Source organism: Gasterosteus aculeatus, chromosome 12, assembly GCF_964276395.1.
Source record: "Gasterosteus aculeatus chromosome 12, fGasAcu3.hap1.1, whole genome shotgun sequence".
Taxonomy (NCBI): domain Eukaryota; kingdom Metazoa; phylum Chordata; class Actinopteri; order Perciformes; family Gasterosteidae; genus Gasterosteus; species Gasterosteus aculeatus.
Genome location: NC_135700.1, coordinates 20,470,441 through 20,497,869, shown reverse-complemented (window position 1 = coordinate 20,497,869; position 27,429 = coordinate 20,470,441). Strand labels below are relative to the sequence as shown.

General features: G+C 47.6%; 1 protein-coding gene across 17 annotated transcripts; it reads right to left on the bottom strand.

The window, feature by feature from the left end:
* Nucleotides 1-279: 279 nt before the first annotated feature.
* On the bottom strand, nt 280-26,672 carry tle3b (TLE family member 3, transcriptional corepressor b). Of its 17 annotated transcripts, none has more exons than XM_040168618.2 (22): nt 26,160-26,611; nt 25,407-25,630; nt 24,768-24,868; nt 24,560-24,623; nt 22,828-22,872; nt 17,266-17,328; nt 16,549-16,653; nt 13,119-13,157; nt 10,726-10,930; nt 9,665-9,681; nt 7,041-7,163; nt 6,781-6,831; nt 6,233-6,388; nt 5,440-5,575; nt 4,862-5,034; nt 4,223-4,299; nt 3,882-4,131; nt 2,881-3,128; nt 2,611-2,758; nt 2,375-2,525; nt 1,824-1,900; nt 280-1,642 (listed from the first exon to the last, which is right to left on the bottom strand). In XM_040168618.2, the coding sequence occupies exons 2-22, from the start codon at nt 25,428-25,430 to the stop codon at nt 1,535-1,537; spliced, it is 2,361 nt and encodes a 786-aa protein (XP_040024552.1). In that variant the 5' UTR covers nt 25,431-25,630; nt 26,160-26,611; the 3' UTR covers nt 280-1,534. The 17 variants fall into 17 exon arrangements, with proteins under 17 accessions (XP_040024552.1, XP_077941764.1, XP_077941776.1 ...); XM_078085638.1 differs by having other exon boundaries at nt 9,665-9,724; nt 10,727-10,930; XM_078085650.1 differs by having other exon boundaries at nt 10,726-10,927.
* Between the last annotated feature and the right edge of the window lie 757 nt (nt 26,673-27,429).

Below are 27,429 nucleotides of genomic sequence, written 5' to 3'. Positions count from 1 at the left end.
AACAGTTCCCATCAGCAGAAACGACACCTGCAACAAGAACTCCATTTTCTCTCTCCGTGGCAGCTGGTCTCCCATCTTAACATGTGAATTTACAGACCGAAACACCAGAGTGTTCTTTCACACCAGGCTTCGCTCTTTAAATATTAGATAACAAGAAACGTGTGCTAGCTAATTTTATAGTCGAGCCCCTGCTAAGGAGGGGAGGGGGAGGGGAGGGTTCATACCTTTCAGTGTCCTGAGCGGCGATGAAACCGTCAATCACAAAGAAATGGGACCATCTACAAAAACGGTTTTATTGGTTTATTAACAACTGTACATGTCTTTCAGTGCTGACAGCATTTGCTACATACTTTGGTGTGATTCAGGGGGCGCTCGTCACTGCTTTACATGTTTTTTTTGTTGTTGTGGGAAATGCAGGTTTCAGGAACACGGAGCACGTCAATTATTGCTCGCCGTTGTCTCGCCGTCGCCACGGGAGACACTCGAGTGACCAATTCGTGTTTACATGTTAAGTGCCGTCTTCACGTCTGCGCCAATCAAAACATTCCAGGAATATTGATACGATACAAAAGGGCAGAAGCATTCCAATAGTGGAGCTTGAACTGTTAGTTTAGTCTCTCGCCAAGAAATCAATGGGGCCATTAAACATCCACATTGCGTCAAGTTAGCAAAAAGCACATTTCCATTCAGTTTGTGGCTGCCGCCAACTCAGGTCCAAGGGTGAGGCTGGACACGAAACGTCCCCCGTCTCCCACAATCCAACGAGGTAAAACAAACAGGGAGATAGCACAGACAGAGCAGTACACTTTAAAAAGGTCTCGTGTTATATAATAGGAATTAAATTTACATCCATTTCTTTTCCTGAATCATAGTGTCCTGCTCCGTCCTACAGTGGTCCAAACCAGCTGAGTCTCTGCCGGAGTCAGAGGACTCCACGTGTCCATTGTCCCGTAAGAGCACTGTGACAAAAAAGGCCTTTTTAAAAATCTCCACAAAACGTCCTACTTACAAGATTGATTTCTGGAAAAGGTCGGCTCGGAGGATGTGCTTTAAGAAAATCAAGGGTAAAATCGTTAAAAAGTTCTAACCTATGTTCCGCTGTCCCACTCAAATATCAAGGCATAAGACAGAGTGGGATATTGATCACAAGTACACCCAGGACATGAAAATATATATATTTTATAATATATATATATAAAGTGTCTTTTATTTAATCCGATATGTACACTTTTCACAGGACGTCTGGGGGAGGCGAGGTTCTCAGAAATGAAGCGCCGCTTCATCGGTTCACACCCAAATATTCTCAGGGGCGGCAGAGAAAAAAAAAAAAAGATAGTCACAAAAAATGTGTAACCCCAAAAAATGTACCCTTCCACAAAAAAAAAAAAAAAAAAGTACAGAAAACCTTCTTTCAGCACAAGCATCCTTTTGTCGACAGCTCCATCGATCCCCAGCGTGTGCTTCACGTCGGCGCGTTGTAGTCCACACGTTAGGAGCCGGCTCACCAGTGCTGAAGCAGGAGCCTCGTCCCTCTCTAGTAGATGACCTCGTACACGGTGGCCTTCTTGTCCCCGGACCCGGTCACGATGTATTTGTCGTCCGCTGAGATGTCGCAGCTCAGGACGGAGGACGACTCCTTCGACTGTGGAAGTAAGAAAAGAAACTTTAATCAGAGGAGGACAAGCGTATGTGTTATAATATCACCAAAGAAGTTTGCGCTCGTGAAGAATCACATTTGTGTTTATATTTATGATTTCATGATGTAAAAACACCGTCTTGTTTTAGGAACATGAAGGTACCTTTATTATTTGTGTGTTCGTTACCTGGAATATGCTGGCACCATAAGGAGTCCTCCATGCGTTCAGCAGGTTGTCCTTCCCTGTGCTCACAAACCATTTACCTGCAAACACAAAACAGACGGCCCGAGAATAAGATGTTAGTCCATCACATCGTGTCTTCCATGGTCTCAGAATATATTCACACCAAACCTCCAACCCACAACATCAGCTAACTAGAGACAAAACGTATTTGGGGGGGTAAATTACACTACATTAACAATCATAATGAAGACGACTCACTGTTTCCCCTCTGATAATTATTTAAATCACCCTGCGATTAATTACCCAACTGACTAGTTGGGTAATAATTTAATTAGTGGCAGCGAGAGCCCTGAAGCAGCGAGTGTCGTTTGAATTAACCAGTTCTGCTGAGGGGGTCTCGTGAGGAGAAATTAAAACGGAGTGAGCCGATAGCTGAAACCTCATTTGTCGGAGACTCGACGCCAGATGGTCTGCCCAGCGGGCACAGCGATGTGAGCCGGGGAAGCGGCGACAAATTGAATGCGCATATTGTGATGTGCGAGCCGGTCACTGACCACAGTAGGCGAACTTGAGTGAGAGGACGCAGCTCTCGTGCAGGTGCAGCTGGTACTTGTCAGGCTTGGTGTGGTGGAGCACTTCCACGTTGCTGCTCTCCATGCCCACGGCCAGCCACTCGCCAGTGGGGCAGTAGCCCAACGAGAAGATCTGCACCAAGGAAACAGGATCACTCATCTGTGGGGGGTCTTCAACACTTGCGATGTGGTTTGGTTTTTCGTTTTTCGTTCTCTACCTGTGAGGTGAAGTCGTGTTGCTGGAGCTGTCGGCCCTCCCTCAGATCCCAGGAGCGGACAGTGTTGTCGAGCCCTCCGGTCCACAGTTTGGTCCCGTCGTGGGAGATGTCGATGCAGCTGGCTCCGTCCGTGTGGCCCTGGAACTGCCTGGAACAGCGGAGCACCGAGTCAGAAACAGAGGGCGAAGCCTTCCATCTTATGAGCTGAGTCAATTCAAGCTCTCAGTCGGCGTTTCGAACAAACCCATGTGAAAAACACAAAGCACCGACCTCACGAGGGTCTGGTTGTGGAGGTCCCACACGGCAATGTTTCCGTCCGAGCAGCAGGAGAAGCAGACCTTGGCGTCCGGGCTGATGGCCAGCGCGTAGCAGGCCGGAGCGGAGGAAGTGAGCTCGGCCTTTATGCGCGGCGTCTGGGAGGCCAGGTCCCAGATGGTCAGCGTGCTGGCCTCGCCGCCCACTATGAGGGTGCGGCCGTCAGGCAGGAGCTTGCAGGAGCGGATGTAGTTGTCCCGGTTCTGGAAGGCAGACAAGAGTCGTCACCATCTGGATGTCATTTGAAACGTAAAAACATGCCGAGCCCCGACCCTACTTAAAACTCCAGGGGAGCTGCTCCTTGACAAGTGAGGTTTGTCAGGCTGGCGCAGTCGGTTTGTGTTGTGTTAGTGAAGATGTGGATGTCGGCTTTAACGAGAGCTGCAGGCCGCGGATGTTGGCCAGGCTCCAAGAGAGCAGGAAAAACAGATCAATAAGAACCGTGGAAGCTCTTGGCCGGATTAAAGCAGCACCCCGATGGCTTTATAAGACCCGACTGCACTCTGGACGCACCTTAAGGGTTTTGAGGGGCCACACGAGTTGAATGGCATGAAGCCACGGTATCGAAATGAGAAATGGGAGGCAGTTGGGAGGAAGTAATGAGCTGCGTAATGGCAGACCGGGTCAGCCAATCAGAACGTCATTACTCAGCAGGCTTTTTTTTTTTTTTCCTCACCAAGGATTATTTCAGCACAGCAGTGAGACACTTTGCTGAATTATTCACATCCCTGTCTGTTGGGATCTGGAGTCAGGCTAGATTTGATGCGCAAAAAAAAAAAAAAAAATATATATATATATATATATATAAATTTTAAAAAGCCGATTGCAAGGACCTTGTGAAATGATGTTTCATTATGCATGCATTATGCATGCATTATGTTTCTTAAACATCCGCATCAATAAAACAGATCTAACAAACACCTCCTTATAGAAAAGGGAACTGAGAAGTTGGCTACCAGGCAGTCGAGTTGGGACACCGGGCTCTTGCTTCCTGGTTGGCTGATGTCCCAGATCTTGACACAACCCTTGCCGCCGGTGTAGACGTGACGTGTGGGGTTGCTGATGGTGACGGCGCACACCACTTCCCCGTGGCTCAGCGTGTTGATCTGGCGAGCGTGGCGCGGGATGCCCGGGCCAATCAGTGCATCTGGAGGGAAGGGCACGGGCTGCATCTGACCGTCTGCACTAACATGAAAAGAATAAGCTCTGCAAGGGACGAAATGAAGGGAAATCTGGTCAGTTAGAGCCTGGATGTCTGCACGCTCGCTGTTACACAGCTAAATCCAAAGATACTCACGGTTTGCCTCCAGAAATGGACGTGAGGCTGGCTGGCAGGCCCGGAGCTCTCATGTGGGAATGAGGGTCAAACCCCGCCTGCATGAGCAAAAGCAACCGCGAGTTAACAAGCAGTAACATGCAAAGATAAACTAGACTAGCATTACTGTATATTCAAATTAGAATGTGTGCCACACTTTAACTGCTGAGGCCCTGAGCGTATCTTTTCCAGGCAAATCCCTTGAAAGGCACAGACTCTGCTTCATCGCATACAGAGAAGCTTTACACAAGGCTACAACATCCCGCTTGCTAATGCTAATGAAAGCCTGGAAGATTCTCAAACACGGAGAGGCATTTTATTTTTAAAAGCCGTCGGAATGCTAACTAACCAACATCAAAGTAATGGAGCTAGGCCGTCTTTGTGCCATCTCATTACATACACATAACAAGCTGCAGCCAGCCAAGCAGAAATATTCACAATAAGTTGCGGAAATATTGCCTAAGTTTCTCAGCCATTTTTGCAAACAGATTCTATAACCTACAGCGGTGAAGGATAATTCACAGACATTAGGGAGTTTTTGTGTCAAACAGATGGATGAAATATATGTGAAGAGCAGCACATTTGGATTCATAAACGTTACATAGAAGCTGAAATATTTACAATTGGTGAGCGTCCATAGGCGGCGGCAGCAGCTGCACTCATCTGTGGGGAAATGAGACCCGGGTAGACGCCTGGGCTGGTCAGTGACCCGTTCATCTCATGGTGACCCATCATCGCAAACGGGGAGGCGTAGGAAGCCGCAATGGACAGAGGCGTACGCAGGGCCGGCGCCGCTGGAGGACAGAGAAAGAACACGTTAATGGAAAAACACTGCAAACGGGAGAGATATTAAATGAAAGAAAACGTCTGAAAACAGAAAACGATGGTTCATTACGGATATTGTGATACGATCAAAAGCTCCAGAGCTCCAGCTAATGGATTTTTTCATTTCCAAGGTCATGAATGAACGTTCAATCTAATCATTATTCTCTCCTCAATTCCTCTGAAGATTAGTTTCTTCATTGATCGTCTGGTCCTCAAAATATCATACGATTGTTTAAAAAAAAAGAAGAAAAGGCCATCACATATTGCTATGCTCGATTTCATTTTGATTATTCAATCTATTATTTATTTATTTACTCAAGGAAATGCACACGTTACGCATGGTTGGTGGAGTACAAGTGAAGGTGTTCCCATACCCAAGGCCTCCATGCCGGGTGGCTTGCCCATGCTGAGAGGCCGGAGTCCCGGAGTGGTGCTGGTTCCTGCCGTTGGAGCCTCGTTCCTCGGAGTAGGCGTGTTGGACTTCAGGCTGGGTGTGGACGACTTGTCGTTCTAAAAAAAACAGAAATAGTCTTTAATCTCCGGGTGAAGAAAACAAAAGACGTTCCATCTGATTGAAGGTAATCCCGGACACTTCATTAGAGTCGGTTCATGCGACTGGGCAAACACGGTGACCCCTGTACTCGATTGATCCAGCTTTCTCTCTTTGCAGACAGAGTAGGAGCGGAGGTCTTAGTCTGGACACACACCCTGAGGGGTGGAAGGAGGCTCAGTGTCATAGATGTGGACAGTAAGTCCATCCTAATCCTCAGAGACATAGTTTATGTAAAACCGATGATTGAGGATTGCCTGGTTAGTGAGAGCTTGGTATTAAAAAAAGTGGGAGAAACGGGGAGAGGGTGAGGCGAAGCAAGAAAAGACCGAGGCAGCAGTGTCTCTGGGTTATTTACGGCCTCAGGCGCAGGAAGAAATGACCATTTATTGGGTGAGCCATAAAAAGGAGATTGAGAGGAGAGAGCCGCAGGGTTTTTTTTTCACGAGGGTGCATCTCTGGCCCTTCGAGCCCCTCGTGGCGGCCAACTGCTAAGCCCCCTGCGCATTAGTCCTGCACACAAGACCCCCACTTGACTTGACAAATGCCCCTTAGACGGTCAGTTCGCGCCCCCCCACATTTCATCCTCCTCCGGGCCTTTCCGCAGCGTCACTCACGTGGCCGTGGTCCTTTGCTTTCGAGGACGGCGTGCTGCCCGAGGAGGCGACGGAGGCGGGGCTGTTGGGGGCGGCGTCCTTCTTCAGGACGCGGGATTTGTCCAGGCCGTTTTCCGGGGGAGAGTGAGCGGGGCTGACCCGAGGGGTGGCCGGATCCTGCAGAGTCAAAAAACGCACACAGAGCGAGACTGAGCAAACAGGAAAAAAGCCACCGGCATGTACATGTAGGTCAAACAAACTGGGGCCTCATGTGCAAACACTGATAAATATACTTGTGCGTGCTCATACACGCACGCACGCACACACACACACGCACACACTTTTCATTCACCTGTCACTCCCTTTTTCTCTTTGTATTTCTTTCTGGATGAATAGCTAAAGAAATACAACAAGTGAACGCACAAACACCCTCACACAACCAATATTATGACAGACTTTTTGGCAACGCGGAGACAAGGTGTGACACATGACAAAAGAGCGCCGTGTTTGGTCTGCGGCGCTCACACCGAGGAATGCGGCAGAGCGGATCAGTTCAAACAATGTCTTACTTCATTGGAAACGTCCACCACCAAGTCGTCACTTTTGTCTCCGTCGCTGTCCTGGAAAACAAAGGGACATGCTTAACATTGCATTATGTCCTAACAGTTACACAACCAACTAGGAAACGCTAATTGTAACACGGCTCTAGTTGTCATGTAGTGTCACATGTTTTGTGAGAAAGCCCAACGTAGTAAACATCAAAGTCAAAGTAGCATCAGAAAGCAGCACGGGATCCCGCCCACAACCAGAGCCTCAAATAAACACTCACATATCGGCTCATGCTGTCTTTGTCGTCCACTTTGCGTTTCTTGGAGTCGAGGCTGTAATCTGAAGAGCCGCGGTGCTTCTCACTCGCTGCCCGCAGGCTGTCTGACGGCGACACGGAGTTATTCTGCCAACGACAACAACAACAACATGCAGCCAGAATACGTCAGTTCACTTCGCAGTTTGCGCCTCAGCATCCTCCACGTAGCGCCAACATAGGAAAGGTGATCTACCCCCCCCCCCCCCCCCACCCGTTTGGACCCCCCCTGACATGAAGTAACTAACAGAGTGACTCTTACGAATGAATAACCTTCAGTTCAAATAAAAATTAAAAACCTGAGCGACGCCCTGATAGCGTGTGACCCTCATTCAACTGAATATGTCGCAGCTTAAATGCAGCAAGTCCCTCTGAAACCAGAACAGCCAGAAACCAAATGGTGCGCTTAAGTCCAGGCACGGCTTTGGAGCCTTTTTCCTTTGGCAGAGCAGAGACAATATTGACTGTAAAGCTAAAACACACAATGCTCCTGCACCGAGCTGGGCTGATTCGGGACAGAAGGTGCAGACGAGGATTCTGGGACAGCTTAGTCCCGCTGTTGCTGCCAAGGCGGCGGAGCGAGGAGGTAACAGGCGAGGCAGCTGAGCAAACCCACAAAACGCCTCCGGAAGACAAAGGCATGAACTCGCGAGTTGCAAGGTGACACGCAGGGCAGAGTGAGGAGAGCTCCGGGGGAAATGTGAGGTGGGAGCAGAGTGCAGCATGGGATATTTGGTGTGCACACGCTGAAATCTAATCCCCTTGTAGACCCTCGCCGTGACCTGGTCGGGGACACGCTTGGAGCGACATTAACAATTCAAACCAAGCAGCTTACATTCCTGACTTTGTGTTTGCCTGTGACCGGCATGCGCAAATAAAACAAAGTGACCAAAATATGTCACGACGCGACCGTAAATCCCACCGTTGTGACGGCGAGAGTCCCTCGAGTGTGGCCGAGCGCGCGCTCTGTGACGAAATGCTAGAAAATAACATGATAATCAACCACAGTGAAAACAACAACAACAACAACAAAAAAATGAGGAAGGAAATAGAGAGGCCATTGAAGGAACCTGGACAAGAGTGCGATGTGAAGAACACAAAGAGGGTGCTGCCAGCAGAGAGGAGACCCGCGAAAGACGCAGAGTGACAAAATAAGAAAGACAAGAGAGCAAAACAGGAAAGGAACTTGGCAAGCCATGAGAGCGGAGCCGTGTGGAAATGAGTTCGCCCCACTAGTGGGAATTCCTGGACAGGCTGCCACTCTCTCAGAAGCTGCAAACGAGGTTTTTGTAGCCTGGGCACTGGTGTGTGTGTGTGTGTGTGTGTGTGTGTGGGGGGGGGGGAAGCAGAGCAATCCCTCAGGCCAGCCACCGCTGGCAGGCTGCTGCTCAACAAATCCCTGCCAGACAGACAGATACGGGAAGATGTCCGACCGCAAATGACGGGAGGAGGAAGATGAGCGGCTTCAGGGAGAAGACCACTCAGAATTTTTTTTAATTTTGTTTTTTTAAAGGAACTGAGCTGAGGAGAATGTGACCATAAAAAAAAAATTTAAGTAAAGATGAAAACACTGAGGTTGGACAGATAATGACACACTTTCTGCCAATTCCACATCCCCTCTTGTCAGATCAGAATATGCAGACATGCTACTAAGAAAGCGACAGAGTCGGAGTCTCTGGCTTGGTGCGGAGCGGCTGTCCGGCAGACTAAAATCTCCTACAGCATCACAGCCTGTCTGAGCCTGTGACCTTTAGAGGATTGCTTAGACTCAATAACCCTGCAGTTGCCTCCAGCTCTCGTATCAGATGACCTGAGACAACATGACAGGAAGACGGTGTGTGTGTGTGTGTGTGTGTGTGTGGAAAGAAGAGATGGGGGAGGGTGCTGAGGAGATCAGGTAAGGCCGTATTGGCAGCCGCTCGTCACCATACGAGACGGGGGACGAGTTTTGGGTTCCCTTCAGACATGAGTGGTCCCATTCAGGATGGCCAGTCAATGGGAACTCAATCTGGGCGAGCAGCTCCAACAGAGCGCTACGCTCCAGTTAACAGATCTTTAAGCCCGTCCAATAAACAAGGACTTTAACATGAGAAGGAGTCAAGAGAGAGAGAGAGAGGAGAGAAGCGCCTCAAGGGAATAAATGACAGATAGGAAGAAGAGGAGCGCAGAAGATAAAAAAAAAAAACACATGTGGAACGGGAGAGCGAGAGAGTAGTGGATGAAGAGGAGTCGATAAGTGGACCCAGTGAATCCTCTAAAGCGAAGAAGAGGAGGCGACTCAAAGTCGCTTTTAATTGTGCTGAAATTAAAGGAGGTAGGCGACTGATAATCCTCGCCCAGTGATCAGAGTCACTTTCCAACTGGATTAGAAGGCACTGGCTTATTTGGACAGACTTCATTATAGCCCCCCCACCCCCACCCCCACATTAAAAACAATGGGTGTCTTCCCACATGGAAAGCACGGATTTCTATTGAACAGTGGGCTTAAATCTACGTAAAGCACACCTAATCACCACACACACAGAGCCTGGCCGGCCAAGCAGAGACACACAGGAGGAAGAGGAGGAGGAGGAGGAAGAGGGTCAACGTACCGTGCTCGACTCGCGCTCTTTTGGAGGATGGTTCAGAGGCGAGTGAAAAGATGAGGGGCCAGGAGAGACAAGCAAAAACACAAATTATTATGGCCGTCGCCACGACTACCTGCACCCAAATCAGATAACACTATTCAATTATTACTCGGCCAAAAGATTAGTCTCGTTCCTGCAACGCTTCCATTTTTGTTTCCACTTTCTAATGAGCTGCGTTCAACAGAAACATTTCGTAAGTTGGAACTTGCAGTTTCTTTTTTGAACACTTTTTTTTGCGTCGAGATTCCTTTACGAGGCCTTATTGAGCACCTTTGGCTTTAGCTTGTGCAGAAAAGAAAACTACCTGTGTTTATTATTAGTTGGTCAAGTAGACCGGATGTTTGACCTCTGACCTCCTGGAAAAGTGCTCTGGGACCAAATCCGTTCGTTAATTATTCAACAACGTTTACGACTGCGGCCTTGATGACTCGCTTTTATTAATGACTTGGCAGTTAATGTCCAACTAGCAAGATGTATTTTTCACAACCACAATGACATCAATGGCTCGTAACGGATCAATAAAGAAATAAGTTACTGCTTATAAACTCTTCACACAAGGGGAGTTATTGTTACGTAGTGCGTCGTTTCTAATAATGCAAACAATACCAGGTTGTGATTATTTTATGTTTGAGCAATATTAAGAATTGTACTTCCAATAAATGACTTCACCAGTGAAATCCCCTCCAACATCTGGAGTTAGTATTTCTACACTGAACCGTTTCCTTATGCTGGTCCAAACTAAACATGTTTTCATGTCAAAACCTCAGTCCTGCCACATTTATTTGACCAAAACCTGTGTTAATGTTCCCTCCAACACACGTTTCTATGATAAATATATATCTGCCTGGTAAAAGTCACCTTTAGTTTCTCCTTTGTGTCCGTGTGTGTGTGTCTGTGTGTGTGTGTCCGTGTGTGTCCGTGTCCGTGTGTGTGTCCGTGTGTGTGTGTGTGTCCGTGTGTGTGTGTGTGTCCGTGTGTGTGTGTGTGTCCGTGTGTGTGTGTGTGTGTCGGGCAGTGATGCTCACCTCGGTGCTCCAGGTCGTGGTGGTTCTTCTCATCCTTCACCGGCAGGTGGGCCTGGCTGCCAATGGCACCCAGAGCCAGCAGGCCCGAGCCGGCGCCCGTCACGGGGGGCATGCCGGGCGGCTGCAGGCCTGAGGGGTGGGGGGGCAGCTGGACCGGGGGGCCGTGCGCGGCGTGGGACAGGTGCTGGGCCTGAAGCTGCTGCTGCTGTAAACAAACGCAGGGAGACAAGACAGAGGACAAGTGGGTCGGCTGGGAAGTGCGTCGCTGAGTGACCGCTCTCTACTCATGCATTAGAGCCGGCTTTGACAAGGTTTAGTTGTGGGCCAAACCATTTATGCACAACAGCAGCCTGACGGTGACTGCCAGCATGCTGATCCAGCTCGCTCCCCGTCTGAGGGGAGAGCGGCTTCTGCTCGTAGCTGCAGATGCACAGTGTGCTTACGTCTGTCTGGCTCAAACAGAATACGCTACTATTTATCGTTAGCTGCGCAGCTTCATCTCGACACGGACCACCGCCTGCATCGGGAGTCCCATTTAAAAAAAAACACTAGCTAGCTTATTACATTGCTCTCAAAGAACCAAAGTGTACCAAGACGGCAGTGCAAAGCAGGGCAGGGAGGTATTCAGATGATTGATCATGTTGCACCAACAGTCAAAAACACAAATATATGCTGAGAACAAAGAAAGGTGGCAATCAGGAGGAGCTGGAAGCAGAGAATATTTGACGTTAATGCTTTACAGTGCTGTTCTTAAGAGCCCCCAGGTGCATCTCACAGGCCAAGAACACTCATTAGAACCCTGCCGCAGTGTTTTAAAAAGTGCTTAGACCATCATATTTATGGCACGAGACATTTATGTTCGACCCGGCAACATGTCGCCTCCGGTCGTCAGCGATGATACTGGGCGGCCTTTATTTAAAAAACATTTTATTTCTTAACTCTCTCCCAAACCAGCGATTTTCAGTCACAGTTGGGTCGGTTAAAAAAAATCAATAGGTCTACACCTGAAAAAAAAAAAAAACACTGGATGCAAAACATGCCTGCTCCTCCAGCAAAATGCTTTTAAACAGACACAGTGGAGAGAACACACACACACACACACTTCCCAAGAGGCCGTGGCCGTGTGTGTGTGGGAGAGGAAGCCAGAGAGGAGCTAGTAGATAGACAGGAGTTAAATAGCCACTCAGGCAAGAGGGAAGCAAGTGCTTTAAAACAAGGTTAAATAACACTTAGCACATCCATCAACTGCCTCTCCAAAGAAGGGGAAAGAAAAAAAAAAAAAAAAAACATGATTGCTATTCTGCTGGCTGGGTAGAACTTCAATAGCCTCATCCATACATTCATTACATAAAATGGAGAAACTAGACGAGCGTATATCTAGTGGCTTACCACATTTAAAGCTTTATTTAGCAGCTGGCCATTATTCAGTCAGCTCATTATGTCCAGCTGGACCTGAAATCGCACGACGGGTAGAAGCAACTCAAGGCCTGCATTGTTAATCGATATTGTATCGGTGTGGCGAGCAGCCTATTTGCTGAGGAAAAGGAAAAGTGGGTGGAAAAAAAAATTTAAAAAATGAGTGCGAGCGAGGGGCAGCCAGAACAAGAAAAAGCAGGGAGAGGCAGAATTAGAAAATAACAAGAGAGGGATTGAGCCACGGACGTCCCTATTGAGTGTGCCTAATGAGGAAAAGCGTGCAGGGATCATTATCAAGAAGCCTCATTAACGAGCTACGGCTGAGGAGAGGAGAGACGGGGGAGGAGAGACAGGGGAGGGCTGTGGCGCGGGGGAAGGGAGATAGAGGAAAAAAAAAAAAAATCAGAAAATAAATTGCTTTCAATTCAATATTCATGGGTAAAGAGCTGGCTTCCTTTCACACTTATCTTTTTTCATTATGTGTAAATGCCGCCACAGCTAAGGCAACTTCCACAGGAAACAGGCAATTAAAGTTAACTAGGCGAGGCTGGCTCCCTGCAGAACGGGACTGTCAGGTGGAACAAGCGTCAACAGCACCAGCGCAAACCAGCTGGCTTAATAAGTCTGGCAATGAGCGCCACATTAGCTACTTATCCTGTGCTTTACGACGGCTTCGTGGGGGAAGGGGCATGGGGTTGCAACAAAGATTAGACTACATCATTTTGCTAAAGGAATGAGTGTGTTTTTAGGGGCTAGAAATAACAGTATCTGAGGCAGACAGAAAAAAGGACAGGATGCCAAAAATACCCAAAACACACCCAAAGACATGCTTTCTTCTACAAAAAGACACCAGGCGCAGCCACCCTCCCCCACCCCCCCTTTCACAAAGACACATGTTAAGACTGCCAGCAAGCAATTGAAAACACTTGGTGAAAAAAACAGATTGTTTTTCTATGTTTGGTAACCTGAACACTGACCATGAAGGCTGGGTAGACACTATGAGGCGGCTGCTGCTGCTGAGTCAAAGGAGAGAGGAAGAGGAGAGGTTCAGCCAGAAATGATACAAGCAACAAACTGAAGATAATACAAAGTTAAAAATTAAAAAAAAAAAAAAAAAAAAAGATTCTACAGTGCAATCAGCAGACCCAAGTAACCAAAAAAAACAATAAATTATTCACATTCATGACATTTCTTTCTTGAAAAGAATGAAATGTGTTATTTGTTGATTGATGATGCAGAGCAATACACCATGTCACAACTGCAAGTCCAAAATAAGAAACACATTTGGTACAGCTAACTCATTTAGACGTCATGCTGTTCAGGGTAGTCGCAGTCTGCTGACAGCACGGAGCTAAGCAGCTAGCGCCAACAAAGGCTACATCCACTGACGTGCGTTTTGTACACAATAAGCGAAGTGTGGGCCAAACGGGAATTATAGTGTGATCAAATGTCCTCTTGTAAAATGTAGTTTTGGAGAGCAACTTTAATAATTACAGTTGTTTGTATTTACAGTAGTATAAACCCCATATGAGAGGAAACTAAGACCCGTTTTATACAAATAATCATGGTAAATGAAAGTAAAAAGGAAAACATTTTCGTTTTCTCTCCCTCCAAGTTAGTTTTGGTGGTGAGTAAAGTAAAGTTTGCAGCCTTCAATCATAGAATCCACATGTCAAATTTAAAAAAAACTGACAATCAGTGCACCTCTACTGTTGAGTATTAAAAGAATAAGCTGGATTAATTATTTTTGTGCCAATGACTCCATATAACCGACCATAATGTGTAGATGCTGATAAGTCGCAGCGTGTGTACATGGGCAGACTCTTACTTTATAAAAAGCCTACACACTCAAACTGGATGGAAATATGACCGTTTTTAATAAAGTAAATATACACATGCAAATAAAACATGCAAACTTGTGACAGAGGAGAACACTGTTGGCAAAAAAAAAAAAAAAACCCAGGCAGTGTAACTTTACATCGGGTGTTCCACAGCATTTGAATAAGGGTTGGCGATGAGCAGCACACCACCTGTAACTGACTTGTTAAACATTATCAATGCTGTACAATGCTGCCACGGTGGACTTCATGGGAGGAGTATGATGACATTGAAAAGCTGTGTCAAATCACACTCCAATCCTGTGTCGCCTCAGGCAGAACTTATGCAAAACATATTGTAAGTCGGACAAAACTAGTTTGCATCTCTTTTTTTTTTGGAGGCAACTTTTGTTTTTGTGGTTTAAAAACCGTGGAAGAAATTCACATTTACAAAAAAAAAAAAAAAAAAAAAAAAGAATAATTGTACTGCATATGAACTGGTTTACTCTGGAAAGAGTTAACAAGTGGTTATATGCCCTGATGACAGGTGAGTTTACTTTCACATTTGTGATTTTCATAGAAAATATGCTATATATTAAATAAAACATATTTTATAATAATTGGGGCTGCGACAAGAAATATATTAATTTTTAATCAATCCTTCCAGTCTAGTAAATATTAGAAAATTGGGGAAAGTGTCCATCTCTAAAAGTTCCAACATTATGTCCTAAAAGTGACCCGGCGCTGGGTTCATCGGGTAACTCCAGCTGGTTAGGAGGCCGCTGGGGAACCTTGATACGACGTGTAGGTCTGGACTCGGAACGTATTTTACGATCTCGCTGCAGCAGGAAGCTGTCGGAGTCTGGTGCTCTCTGAACATCACGTTAATGACAAGAAGACCGCAGCAGCCCCGCCCCTCTCGCACTGTGGGTACATGGAGATTGATCACCTGTCATGTGTCTTCGCCCCTATAATTAAAGTGGGTTTTTCTGTCTGTGTGTGTGGCCCTGCCCCCCCTTAATGATGGCAGGGTCCCTCCTGTTTCACTGAGCTGGCTGGACAAAGCGGGATGGGGAAAAGAGGAAACAGGAAGTAATTACCTTGAAAACTGGGGGTCGTGCTCCTGGCTCATTTAGCTTAATCGAATTTCGATATCTGCCTCTCATTAGACTTGACCCCTCTGACCAGCGGGGCGAGCTAACCGCTGACTAACCTCTAACTACAGAGGGCTAATCAAAAGGGTCAGCTATCCATCTGCGTACAAGCTGGCTATCATAAAGCGGCTAGGCTAACAGTTTCTAAATAAAAGCAGATGGAAGATCAAATCACGGTGAAGTATATTTTACCAGAGTGGATTTCGTGTCCGCTTAGCGTTGTGGCTGCAATTAAAAGATCAATTACAGATTTTTAGACGTGCACTTTTCCACTACTAACCCATCGAGCGCTGCAGCTCTGAATAAAAGAAAAAAGAAAAAAAAACAACATCACCAAAAGAATAAACATGAAATCAGAATCAAAGTGGCTAATGTATTTGTCTTACGTGTAGTAAACTTAACTTTTGGACTTTTAGTGAGGCAAAAAAAACAACCATGAAGACGACACCGTGGTCTTCAGTAAACTGATGAAGATTTTAAAGTTATTTTCTGACATTTTATAGACTGAAAGATGCATTTAATAGTCAAGAATCCATTAAGTTATTTTGTCAATGAAAACAAGCGTCAGTTACAGCTCCAACAACAAAAAAGTAGCTAATTCAGGTGGTTTTAATGGTGTAAATACTACCAAATCAGAATAACAGGAGTTCTCCCTTATCTGCCAACATTGTTTGGATACAGCTTAAATGCATCACCCTCTACACCGTACAAAAGTTCAGCACCGCCGACGTCCCCAGTGCTGCTAATCTCTTACAATAACAATGCTTGTCCCTGACCACTCCAGCTCCCCCCGCTGCTGCTGGGTCAGAGGTAAAGGTAAGCCCGTTAGCTGCAGCCTCTTAAGCGCAGCCAAAGTGAAATCAGAGAAAGACCATAATCTGATCTCCGCCCGGACCGTGTTACTGTATATCAGATGTTCTTTGACTCTGAGGAGAAGGAAATCAGAGCACAGCTGCTGTTATGAACTGCTCGCAGCGTGCTGACAGGTCATGGTTAACCAAACAATCAGACAAATTACACCAGTGAAGACCATATTGACAGTATTATTGCAAACTTAAATAAAAACACAATAAACCAGTGGAGACAGGGGCAAGTCTGCACAGGGGAGGAGGCCGAGGTGGGCTAGTTTGTATTCACACCGATTGTTCAAATGCCACAGATATGAGGGAGATGATAGACTAGTAGCAGATTAATACACCGAACTACTCCCTTCTCACCCCCCCCCCCCCCCCGCTTCCTCTGCTGAATCTATTACCCTTTCCCACGTTATCCTCGACACTTCAGCAGAGGCGCAGAAAGGTGAAATAAACCCACGGGCTTAATGTAGCAAGCTTAAAACGTAGATGGGTCCGGAGTGGAGTGCCGGACCTCCTCTATGCATGCAGTTTTGCCCCTGGCCCCAGGTCAAATGAAGTAAGAAAAGGGGGTATACACACAGTGAGAGGCAGATTGGGAAGTCCACGTACCCCGATGATCGCATTCAGCTCAGTCATCGTGACCTGCTTGGCCCGTTCAACAGCCTGAGCCACCTGCTGTTGATGCTGCAGGACACAAGAACACGGATTAGATTCCTAATGAACAATGCATTAGCACACAGGCCAGGCCTGCACCGAGGCTTCGGAGAAACAAAGGTCTGCTTCACCTGCAGGAATATGCTTGAGAACGGAACAAAAGTAATTGAATCCGGCTTGGAGCAGACCCGATGAAAAGACGGTCGACTCAATAGGATGTAAAAGTTGATGTTGGTGAATTAAATTAAATGCTCCAACAATTATTATCGCTCATCATTATTACCAGCCGTATGGCAGTTTTCAGCTGTTACTCATTTCTTAGAGCAACAGTTAGGATGAGTTGCTTATGTTTTCTTGTGAGGAATTCAACTAAAATCTTTTGTCAGGAGAGAAGCCTTGATGAGGGCATTTCCAGGCTTGTTTTCAAGCTTCCTCACAGGTTTAAAGTCACACTGCAGAGCAGCAGTCTTAAGTGATGACATAGGATTAAATAGTTTACTATTCCATCCATTTCAACGCACCATTTTGTGGGGTTGTGCCGCTAAAGTCACTAATTAAATAACCTTTCCACGGTGTACATGATCGCTTTCCCGTCAATAAACAACAACAAAAAAAAAGACTGCAAGCTGGAGTGACACTCACCTCTTGTGATAAGAACGGCATGATCTGAGCCAGAATTGCATTGAGACGTTTGGCAATCTCAGTCTGCGGGGAGAAGAGAGAGAAGATGATTGAGTTATTGCCCTCCTGTATGCTGCGTGCTACAGGCAGCACTATAATCAAGCACTTACACTACCTGTAAAACAAAACAGCGAGCCTTTATGGGAACACACACACACAAATCTGGATACACCCTGTATTTCTTCACCAAATCGGGGTCGTCTTAGTACAAATGTACCCCCCCCCCCCCCTTCTCCTGCCTCCATTAGACCCGGGCCTTATTTCATTACGAGGCTGAAATATGCTAATAACATCTGGCTGGAGAGAGCGTAATGAGGGCCATACTTCATAATTACGGCCCACGGAGCAGGGTGGGGCGGACTGAAGCAGACTGCTTAACTCTGCGCGTCTATCTATCAGAGGCCCTCTTCGGTATCGACCACACAATATTAGCTGGGAGGGTAAGCGGATACTGCAGGACTGGACGCACAAAGAGCACTTTACAGCGCTGCATTTGGACAAATGGATACGCCGCGCGGCCCACCTACCGCACTTGAATGTCCCAAGACATTTTGTCCAAACCCATTTCCTTTTTTTTTTATATCTATATTTTCCACAGAAAGAGAGGAGGAAGGAGAGGAACACAAAAGTAGAACGCAGTATAAAAAGAGAAGGGGGGGGGGGGGAGGGGGATGGTGAAAAGGAAGTCTGATTTGACACTAAGGTAAATGTAGTTTGACTGAACTGGGGAGAAGGGGGGGAACTAATTGATTTAGAGAGATTATGGGTGGAGGCCCAGCAGGTGTGCGGGAGTCTCCATCCTCAGTTTCTATACACCGCTTTATTTCACTCGTATTCTCTCTTACACTTGCTCGACTGTGAAAGGGTGAGTGTGTGTGGGGGGGGGGAGAAGGTGGAAAAGGGGGTGAGGAGGTGCCGGTGGCGGTCACCCTCTTTTTCTTTTTGGAGGAGGGAGGACAGGAGAAACAGGACAGGCCTTTGCTGGCCTGTCAGGAATCATCTCACAACCTCCTGCGTGACCTTAGATGTACTGTGCTTTCTCTCTCATCCAGACAGCCCCCATCCCTCCCCCCCAAACACCCCTCCCTACTAATCCTCACTACTCCCCTGCGTCTTCCTTCCTCCTTCGCGCTCATCGACCCGCCTTCTCCCTCCTCCGTTGCCGGGGCAACGCTATCTGGCACGGCTGATCGTTATGTAAATTGGGCTGGGGCCCTGACCAGAACAGCCTGTAAAATCATATTAGGCACAGCAAAGAGGCAGGTCATTAAATTGAATTTTCGGCCTGTCGATCTGATCGGCACGGGAAATTAATGAGGGATAACGGCGTGCGGAGGGGGCTGCACTGGGGGAGTAGGGGGGGGGGGGGCTGTATGGGAAAGAGGAAGCTCTATGGACTCATAAACCAGCATCATTAGCGGGGGCACACAGTAGGATTAGAGTGTTTCAGTATCACACCACTTCTGTGGAAATGGCAGCGAGGGGAGCAACATGGGGCTCGTAGGAGACAGCGGTGTGCTGATACACTCGGCTATTAGAGCAACAACGTTACCACCCATCACCACGAACGGACTCCCAGAGAAGCACTCCAGAGCCTCCACGGGGGGCCCAAAACATCCAGCACTCAGCTTCCGTTGCAGCATTGTACAGCGTGATGTGCTAAAAACAACAACACCAGTTTCGGTGTACATGTCTGAAACGCCAGCTGCCCCACCAGGTAGTTTGACAGCAGAGATCATGTTGGGCCGTGTTCACCATTTTCTTCAAGGGTTAAAAGACTCCCAAACTTCCTCTGAAATTGACCCCACAGTCAAAATATTATAAGCCAGGAAATAAAACAATGGAGCAGACTTCCTTTGCATGGAACAACGTTTTTTTTCCTTTCTTTTTTTGTCCATTTTACAGCTGCAGTTAAGAGAAAGCGAGGGCATCAACCGTAAAAGCAGTCAACCGAATCGCTCCCTTTATCGGCTACATCTTGACCTTCCGTTTCAAATTGAGTCCCTGCGCTCTGTTCACACATGTTAGGGAGGGAAAAAACGGGCACATGGCTTATTTACACAATTCTTTCCCAGCCATTTGGCAGGAAAAAAAAAAAACTAACACATCAAATCCAATGACACGCGGCACTCTTGCATTACTCCCGCTTCACTTCGGCGGCACTATTTTCCACAGTGCTTTTAGTGGCAGAGAGCGCCACTGGGAAGAGTTTATTATCACTTAAAGCCACTGAAAACAGAAGCCTTTGAGCCAGCCGAAGCTTTTTACCGCAGCTCCACAATTACAGGTACTCAGGGTTGTCTAGCAGCACCAGAGCTTGGAGAGGCTCTCTCCCTCTCCATTGCATCCCTCCGTCAATGGTGCATTGAAAGCCATTTGGGTGTTTGTCGCTTCAGGCATTAGCCCCCCAAGTGGAGAGCAGAGTCTCTGACGAGGATTCAATTGGTGAAGTAACCAAGTGGCATGTGATGGTGGTGCGTTTGGGAATTATCTCCTCTGCCAAAGCAGAGGAAGAAAGACGCATCTTGTTCATTACAAATGCAGGAGGATTATTTTCGCATGTCCATGTCATTCTGTTTTAAACTCACACGCGCAAAACTGAAGACACGTCTTTTCCTGCAGGGAAGCATATGGAAATGAGTTGTTTTCCAACAGATTACACCCAATTTTAAAATCATCATGCACTTTATGTGTACGGACACATCCCTTGAACCGCATCAACAACTGACGGAGAACACACATACACATCAAGACACTCGTTGTGTAACTTGTGTTCTAGCCCGGCGATCAAAATGAAGCACGTCTCACAGCCACCAATAACCTCGTCACGCTCCCCGGAGAGAGCGAGTGTGTGTGTGTTCTTGTCGTGAGTTTGTTTCGGCTTAGAGACGGGTCGGCCATCATCATCCTTGGCAAATAATTCCAGGAATCCTCTATAAATTATTCATTTGCACAAGATCTTTTTCTCCTCTTTCATGATCGTCCTCTATCCAGGAATCTGACATGACACTCCGCCCGATTAAGCACGTTGAGTTTTTTGCTCATTCACTCACCAGGTGAGAGGAGGAATAGCTACGTGCTACACGAAGCGGCTCCTACCGCGCAACAAAACAACGGTGGACACACAGGGGGATGGAAACTGTTGTTTACCAAAAGAGAGAACTGAAACCAAAATGTGGATGAGCGTACAAGAGGTAAACATGGACAGCAACAGTGGAAAAAACAAACAAACAACAGAGTCAACGGGGCATGTTGCTGAGGCAGCCTAATGAGCTGCGCTAATTAAAATCACTTATTGACAGCAAGCGGGGGTGATTACCTCCAAACCGCACTCCTCGCCCTCATAAGAGACACTGTCAAAACAGATTACCCCCCCAGCAACCGCACAGATCCCCTCGCTAGCAACCACCCAGCACAGCACCAGCAAAGGGGAAGCCACGTCCCTGCAGCGATAACACAAAGTGAGTTTCATCGCGTCCGTTTATTTCCCCTCCACACCGCGATAATTCTTCTACAACACAGAAGTAATGTTGCTGCCTGCGTCCAATAATCAGGCCTCGCCTCCCCCCCACCGCCGTCCAACAACAGGGACCCGCTAAGAGCTGCCTGTTTAGCTCTCGCTGATGTCATCACAAACACTCCTTCGGCAGTGGGGGGGGGGGGGGGGGGGGGGGGGCAGGAATCATGCATTATTCAGAGTGCTCCGCCGACTCCAGCGGGCTTATTGATAAACAAAAGGAGATGCGCAGGAGAGGGCCAGTCGATTAACCCATTTATCCTGAAGCCTCTCACTCCTCCCGTCTCCACCCCCCCTTGGTTTTGTCCACTGCCACCGGCATGCAGCCATTACTGCCAGCACCCCTCCCCCCACCCACTCCTCCTCCCTCCCCACCACCCACAAACCTCCTTGTTGGCGATAAGTGCATGACAGAAAACGCGCAAGAACAGGGGGGGGTGGCTCCAACAGCTAGTTAGCGTGCACAGACACTCGGACACACACACACACACACACGCGCTCCTACAAGAAACGACTACACCTGATGAATTGTGCAGTGTGCTGCTGCTCCAGCCGGGCTCCCCTCCCACTGATGCCATTAACCTTCTGGATCTGAGGGCCATGAAGCCCCCCCCGACAGACTCCCACTCTCATACATCATATCACACAGCTAATGACACTGGGGCCATCACTCACATCACATCGTCAGGGGTTCAGACAGCGGAGCGGGGGGCAAAGGAAGGAGGGGGGTTGGAAGGGAGGCGAAAGGTGACTGAAGGAAACAGAAGACGGAATCAGAGAAAATGGAAGCGTAAAAAGATTTTTTTTAAAGGAGGGGCATCTTGAGATCACGTTAATCTTTATTCCTCTTTTCAAGTCAAATGAATAAAAGATTATGCTAATGTCTGTTAATAGAAAAGAAAATGTGGCTTTCCAGGGCGGACTATAAAAAAAAAAAAGGCCTCAGGTCAGCGCTTTAGCTAAACAGAGGTGTTTTGCAGCCTTGTTCACAGGTTTGATCTTACTTTTAGAGAGGATTTAAGACAGCGGTGTCTGCAGCGGCAGATGTCTTATCCTAACCACGCCTAAAGTTAGCCTGCCAGGCAGCGTGCACACTCCTTAGAGTGGACACGCCTCAGGTACTGTCAAAAGAAACAATACCTGCTTTATGATTTAGAGCAAACAATGCGCTGCAACTTACAACTACTTTCCAGAGTCAGAGTCACTTAGTCGATAAATGTCACCAAAAGTGACACAGGCCAATAGAATAACATACCCAATTTACAAAAGTGAAATCGTAAAAACAGCAGAAAAATAATGAGTGAATTAATGTCTGTTAGAACCTCCATTATTCATGTCGGCACTTAAAAAAAACAGCCACTCTGTGAGAAGACCCCTTTGGTGTTGGAAGACTAAGATGCAAAGTACCATGACAGTTGAGTTCTACACTTCCTAAACTGGAAACAAACCAACCACCACTCCTATGGCCGAGGTGATTTAAACATATCGGCCCCGCTCTGGTTCTCTTCACGCCTGCAGACTACAGAAATGCCTCCTCGGGTGGTGTCGAGGAAGCTGCGGGCATTCTGCCCCGTCCAGCTCGTCTGTAAGCGTCTTTCCACTGCAGCCCGATGCCCAGCGCCGGGTGGCAGCTCAACTAATGAGCTTTTAGCCCGGCTGGCAGTGGAGAGGCAGACATGGAATAATGCAGGCGCATGTACACACCCACACACACTCGGAAGGACAAACCACACAAAAACACATCCTCTCAGACAGCCTGCCAAATACTTCACTTTAATCTTATCAAACCATCCCCATCAGGCAGCGTGCCCTTTGTGTTGTTTAGCATGTCAGCATTTTCACTACAGGAAGCCAGCATGTGTATGCCTCTTAAAGTCATTTAAGGATGCGGGTAGAGGCTACGCTCAGGTAGTGTGTGTGTGTGTGTGTGTGTATTCCGTACACACTGGAGGGATGGGCAGTAATGTTTTGGCTACACCCGCATCATCCCTGATATGGCTACATACCTGTTTGTGCATCTCAATGTTGAGCCCATAGGACATCTCATAGTACTGTAAACAAAGAGGAGAAAAAACATCAATACACAACAAGGCCGGCTTTAAAACTTTTGTTTCAAAAGATTTTTCAGCGAGTTACTTTTTAACATTGCAGGCCAGACATTATCCCAGACAACACAATAGGAAAACCAAAGTTACTGGTGACTTTTGTCTAATGAGGAACACATAATGTATTAGTTCAAGGCAGCACAAAAAGAAAAAAAGTTAAGTTTGACAGGCATGACATTTTCATCCTCCCTCTAAAGTACCCAAACAATAAAATAGACAGGCTGAATACTTGTTGCGGCACAAAGGGCGAGCTATTTTAAACACGGTGACATAAACCAAAGAGGTTGACAACTTCACGTGCTTTGTGAAACCACAGCCGGCTACTGTTCATATTGACTCGAAGAAAGAAAATACAGGAGGACGCCAACAACCACCACGGAAAACAACTTTCTCCGCCGATGGGTGCCAAAGGATTGTTAGCCCACCAACATCAAACACGCTGAAATTTATTAAAGCTACTCCCACCACCTTCTGGCTCCTGGCAGGGGGGGTGGGAATAATGGTTAACCAAACGTACTGCAGCGTTTAGTTAACGCTGTTCTATTAAAGTACAAACAAGAGGCACAAGCTAAGAGTCGGGTCTGAGTTCCAACACTATTCGGATAAACATTGAGTTTGTTCGCAGGGAGAAGGAACCTTTCTAATGGGTATTGAGGAACGTATTTATTTGGCATTCATTTGATCCCCACCGAGCTCCCAACTGAACGCGAGATGTTTTAAATTTCACCTCTTTGCTGCTCTTTGACAGAAATCAAGCACCCATCTTGGCTTTCAAGTGAGGTTTCCAGAAAACGGTTTAAGTGCTGGCCCAGGACAGCTAAGTAGAGGCTTGACATTACTCGTTACTGACTTTTGAACGGACGCGACCCCGTGATATTAGGCCTGCAACGATTACTGTAATCACTGATTCACACGCGGGCCTTTTTTTCACTTAACGGGTGAGTCGTTTGGTCTGTAACAAGTCAAAAATAAGTCACGGAAACGTAGGTCAGCGGAACATGTTCATTGCACTCAACAATACGACATCCTGGATGAGATTGTGCCTCCGTTGCCCATATTGTGATATCACAGGAAAAACACTCACTGTGTAACGTCTCATTGACAATCCTCAGCCTATTATCTTTGTAGTTGTTCTCCCCCCCCCCTGGCTGAGAGTCCCTAGGTGTGTCAGGAGTGTCTCAATGACCCCGTGGTTCAACTCGGGTGAGTTAAGAAGTTAAAAATAATACAGGAAACCCTGTGATTTATGCACAAAGCCAGCAGAGCAGTGATTAACCCCCAGTGGGTCACGTCGGGTGTGTTGGGGGGAGGGAAAGGGGGGGGGGGGTCACAAAGAGGACCCTGGAGCCTTGGAGGAGGGTCGTCACACCTCACGATCAATAGTTGGACATTTGACCCCTGCTAGAGTTTCAACAATCCCTCCCTCCCCCACTTCACGCATCCCACCTGCACCTTCTTATCCCATGAAAGCAGAAATCGGGGCGGGAGCCAATAATACAGAGTTAAGAGCAAAAGCTAACATGGCCTTTGCAAAGCGCGCAGGCCTCGCACCACCTGCGACCGTTCACCTGAGGCTGAAAGGGGAGGACACGGCACTAAATCACATTTATAGCTTCATGGCAACGGCTCTTACCATGACGTAGTGGCGCTGCATCTCCGTCTTTTCATTGGCCAGTTTATCGTACTCCACTTTAAGACTTCGGGAAGAGAACGGAGAAATGAAAACGGTTATTTCCTGTCATCTTCAATAAAAGCACATTAGCGTGGACAATGCTAACACAACAGAAGCTTCCTCTTGCTTTTATTTTTCCAGGAACGGGTTACAGGAGGCTAGTGATTACCTGTGGTACTGAGCCTGCAGGAACTGAAATTCGTCTTTGATCCGGTCACAGGACTCTGCCACAGTGAACTTGAAGCCGGGCTGCCCTGGCTGGTGAGGTGCCTGAAAAAGTGCAAGGTAGGAGATACAAGGGGGTAAATAACACCATCACAGCTAACTACACATCCTTCTTCAGCCTCCTCCTTCTCGGTGGACTGTGTTTTGGGACATTTCCCTCTTTTGCTGTTTCAGTAATCACATGGCCCCCGATTGGTGGAGGAAAGAGATGCGGTCACACAGCATGTGCAGCGACAGAGGCAGGTCGATTCACGTGTCCTCTGAGTAATGTCGGGCGTGAGAGAGGCGTGAAGAAAAAAAAAATAATAATAATCACAAGAAAGATGTGAGATTTCAAAAGCTAGCGGTTAACACCGAGAAATGCAGTCTGATTGCAGCAGGAGGTGATCTACTTTCCCCGAGTTGGACCAAAAGCTCCGATCTGCTCCCAGCCAGCGAGAGCGGGGCGGCTGCAGATGCGCACCATAAATAGTAAGGTGTGGATCAGCAGCTCCGCTCTCACGAGCTAATTAGGCTTCTTCCAACGGCGGCGCATTAGCATCAATTTACAAACAATGGCCACAAAAAAAAGGCAGCTACTTACCGGATGCCGGCCTTGGGGATACATGTCGCGTCCTTTTGCACGAGTGGATTCGGTGTTTTTCCCCCTTCTCCTTTCTTTCCTTCCTTCCTTCCTTAGTGCCGGTGAAGGTGCGGTAAATCACCGCCACCCCTCCCCTGTACACGCAGGATGGCGGCGGACAAAAGCGCTGTTCTGGGCGGCGGGGCGCGCGCTGGAGCGTCCCCTCCTCGGCCTCTCCTTTGAACCTACGCGGGGAGAAAGAACGAGGGACGGCTGAGCAGCTGAAGCACTTTCGCCGCAGGCGGCCGGAGCTCCTCGGGTGTTAAGAGTTAAAAGCTGTATCGTGAACTTAACCGGGCGGATGGGAGCCTACTCGTTGGCCGATGTTAAAAATTAAATGTCTTTAGAAAAATACTAATTGGGAAATGACGTTTTTTTTTATTATTTTACCTCATAATCCCCATTTTATGCAAAATAAATTGTCGAATCGATTTGGATGACAAAGAGGGTAAAATTAATCCCGAAGTTGACCTTTTTTCCCCCACAACCTCAACAACACGACGCTTTGAGATTCTCGCAATTCTAACGAGTTGACTTCCACAAAGGGGAACAAGAACACAGACGTAACACGGGTCGTTTTTGCTGATCCGTGGGGGGGGGGGGGTTGAAAGCCATGAGAAAAAGACAAGGAGCTGCGGCTTTCGAAGTCGGCTGCCATAAAGCCGCACCACGACGGAGTCTCGTTAGCGGCTCTCCTCATGTCGCCCTTTTTACCTTTGTCTGGGCGGATTCCTCCCCTCCTCACAGGTGAAGAAAATATGTACTATCCAGAAACAAAAATCGTATTATCCTTCACGTGTAGCCGTCACCACGGAACGATACGGACAAATGTCCGTCGCGGTTTGTATTTTTCACTTCTTCGCCCCCCGTGAGAGTCCTTTAAAAAGGTGATCCCGAGGCGGAGAGCGTCTCTCCGTCCGGTCGGACGTTGGAAACCCCTCGATCGAGACTAGTTGTCGACGGCATACAAACTCGAAAGAATATTAGAATCCAAAGGGTCGGACGGGAGTCTTCCAGTAAGTCCAAAATGTGTTGTTTTGTGGCGGATAAACGGCTCCTTCTCGTGAAAAATGTCGGCCGTTGTGAAATATACCACGAGCTCACTGGTGGGTAAACCCGGTTCCTCCGTCGCGCGCTGTACCACACACAGACTGTGCACTGACACGACGAACCGAGAGAGGGCCCCGCGTTGGCCAATGGGGTTCTTCGGAGGAGTTTAGCGCCACCGGCCAATCACATCGCGGTGTCCCCCACGTGGGGGGAACGGCGCGCGGGCGCATTGATAGGCCCGCGGTACGTGACCTCACACACGTTCGCCATTTTGAATTTGCAGTGACATTCGGTGCTTTCGACAACTTGTTCAAAACAAAAGACGATTATTTATATATTAGTGTGTTTCTACCGGCGTTTCAAAACTGTGGGTGTAGGTTCAGAGACGTTTTGCTGGGGGTATACAAATAAATAACCCCACTAACCAAATCCAGAATGTAGCCTCCTGAAAAGCATTAAGTCCGACCCTGAACGGTTCAAAATCTAGAATAGGAAGATCACACTGTCTGCATCCTAAATCAAGGAAAGACAGAGAAATTGAAATCCTGAAAAATGAGAGCTCGTAGAATTCTATTTGAGACCTAAAGTGCGTAGAAGATGTGAATACCGCTTAATCTACAGCCGTGTGCTTTGATTGACTTCAATTGATCGACCTATTTCTAACGAGACCTCAAGCATCTACAAGCTTCCCTATCGGCACCACTAGGTAGGCTGCAACACGTCTGCGCTTGCGGATTTCAGCCTATCAAGTGTTGCTCTCTTTGCCCGGCCCCACGTGGGTCCGCTTCCTGGCTCTTCACTGCTCTCCAGCCAATGGCATCACAGCCGTCTCCCTGCGTGCCTTCCAATTGGCCGAGAGGCTGGAAAGCTGTCAGTCAGGAGGCAGGGTTGTCAATTAAACCCACGTTGGGTACGGCGCTGACAAATGCCTGTG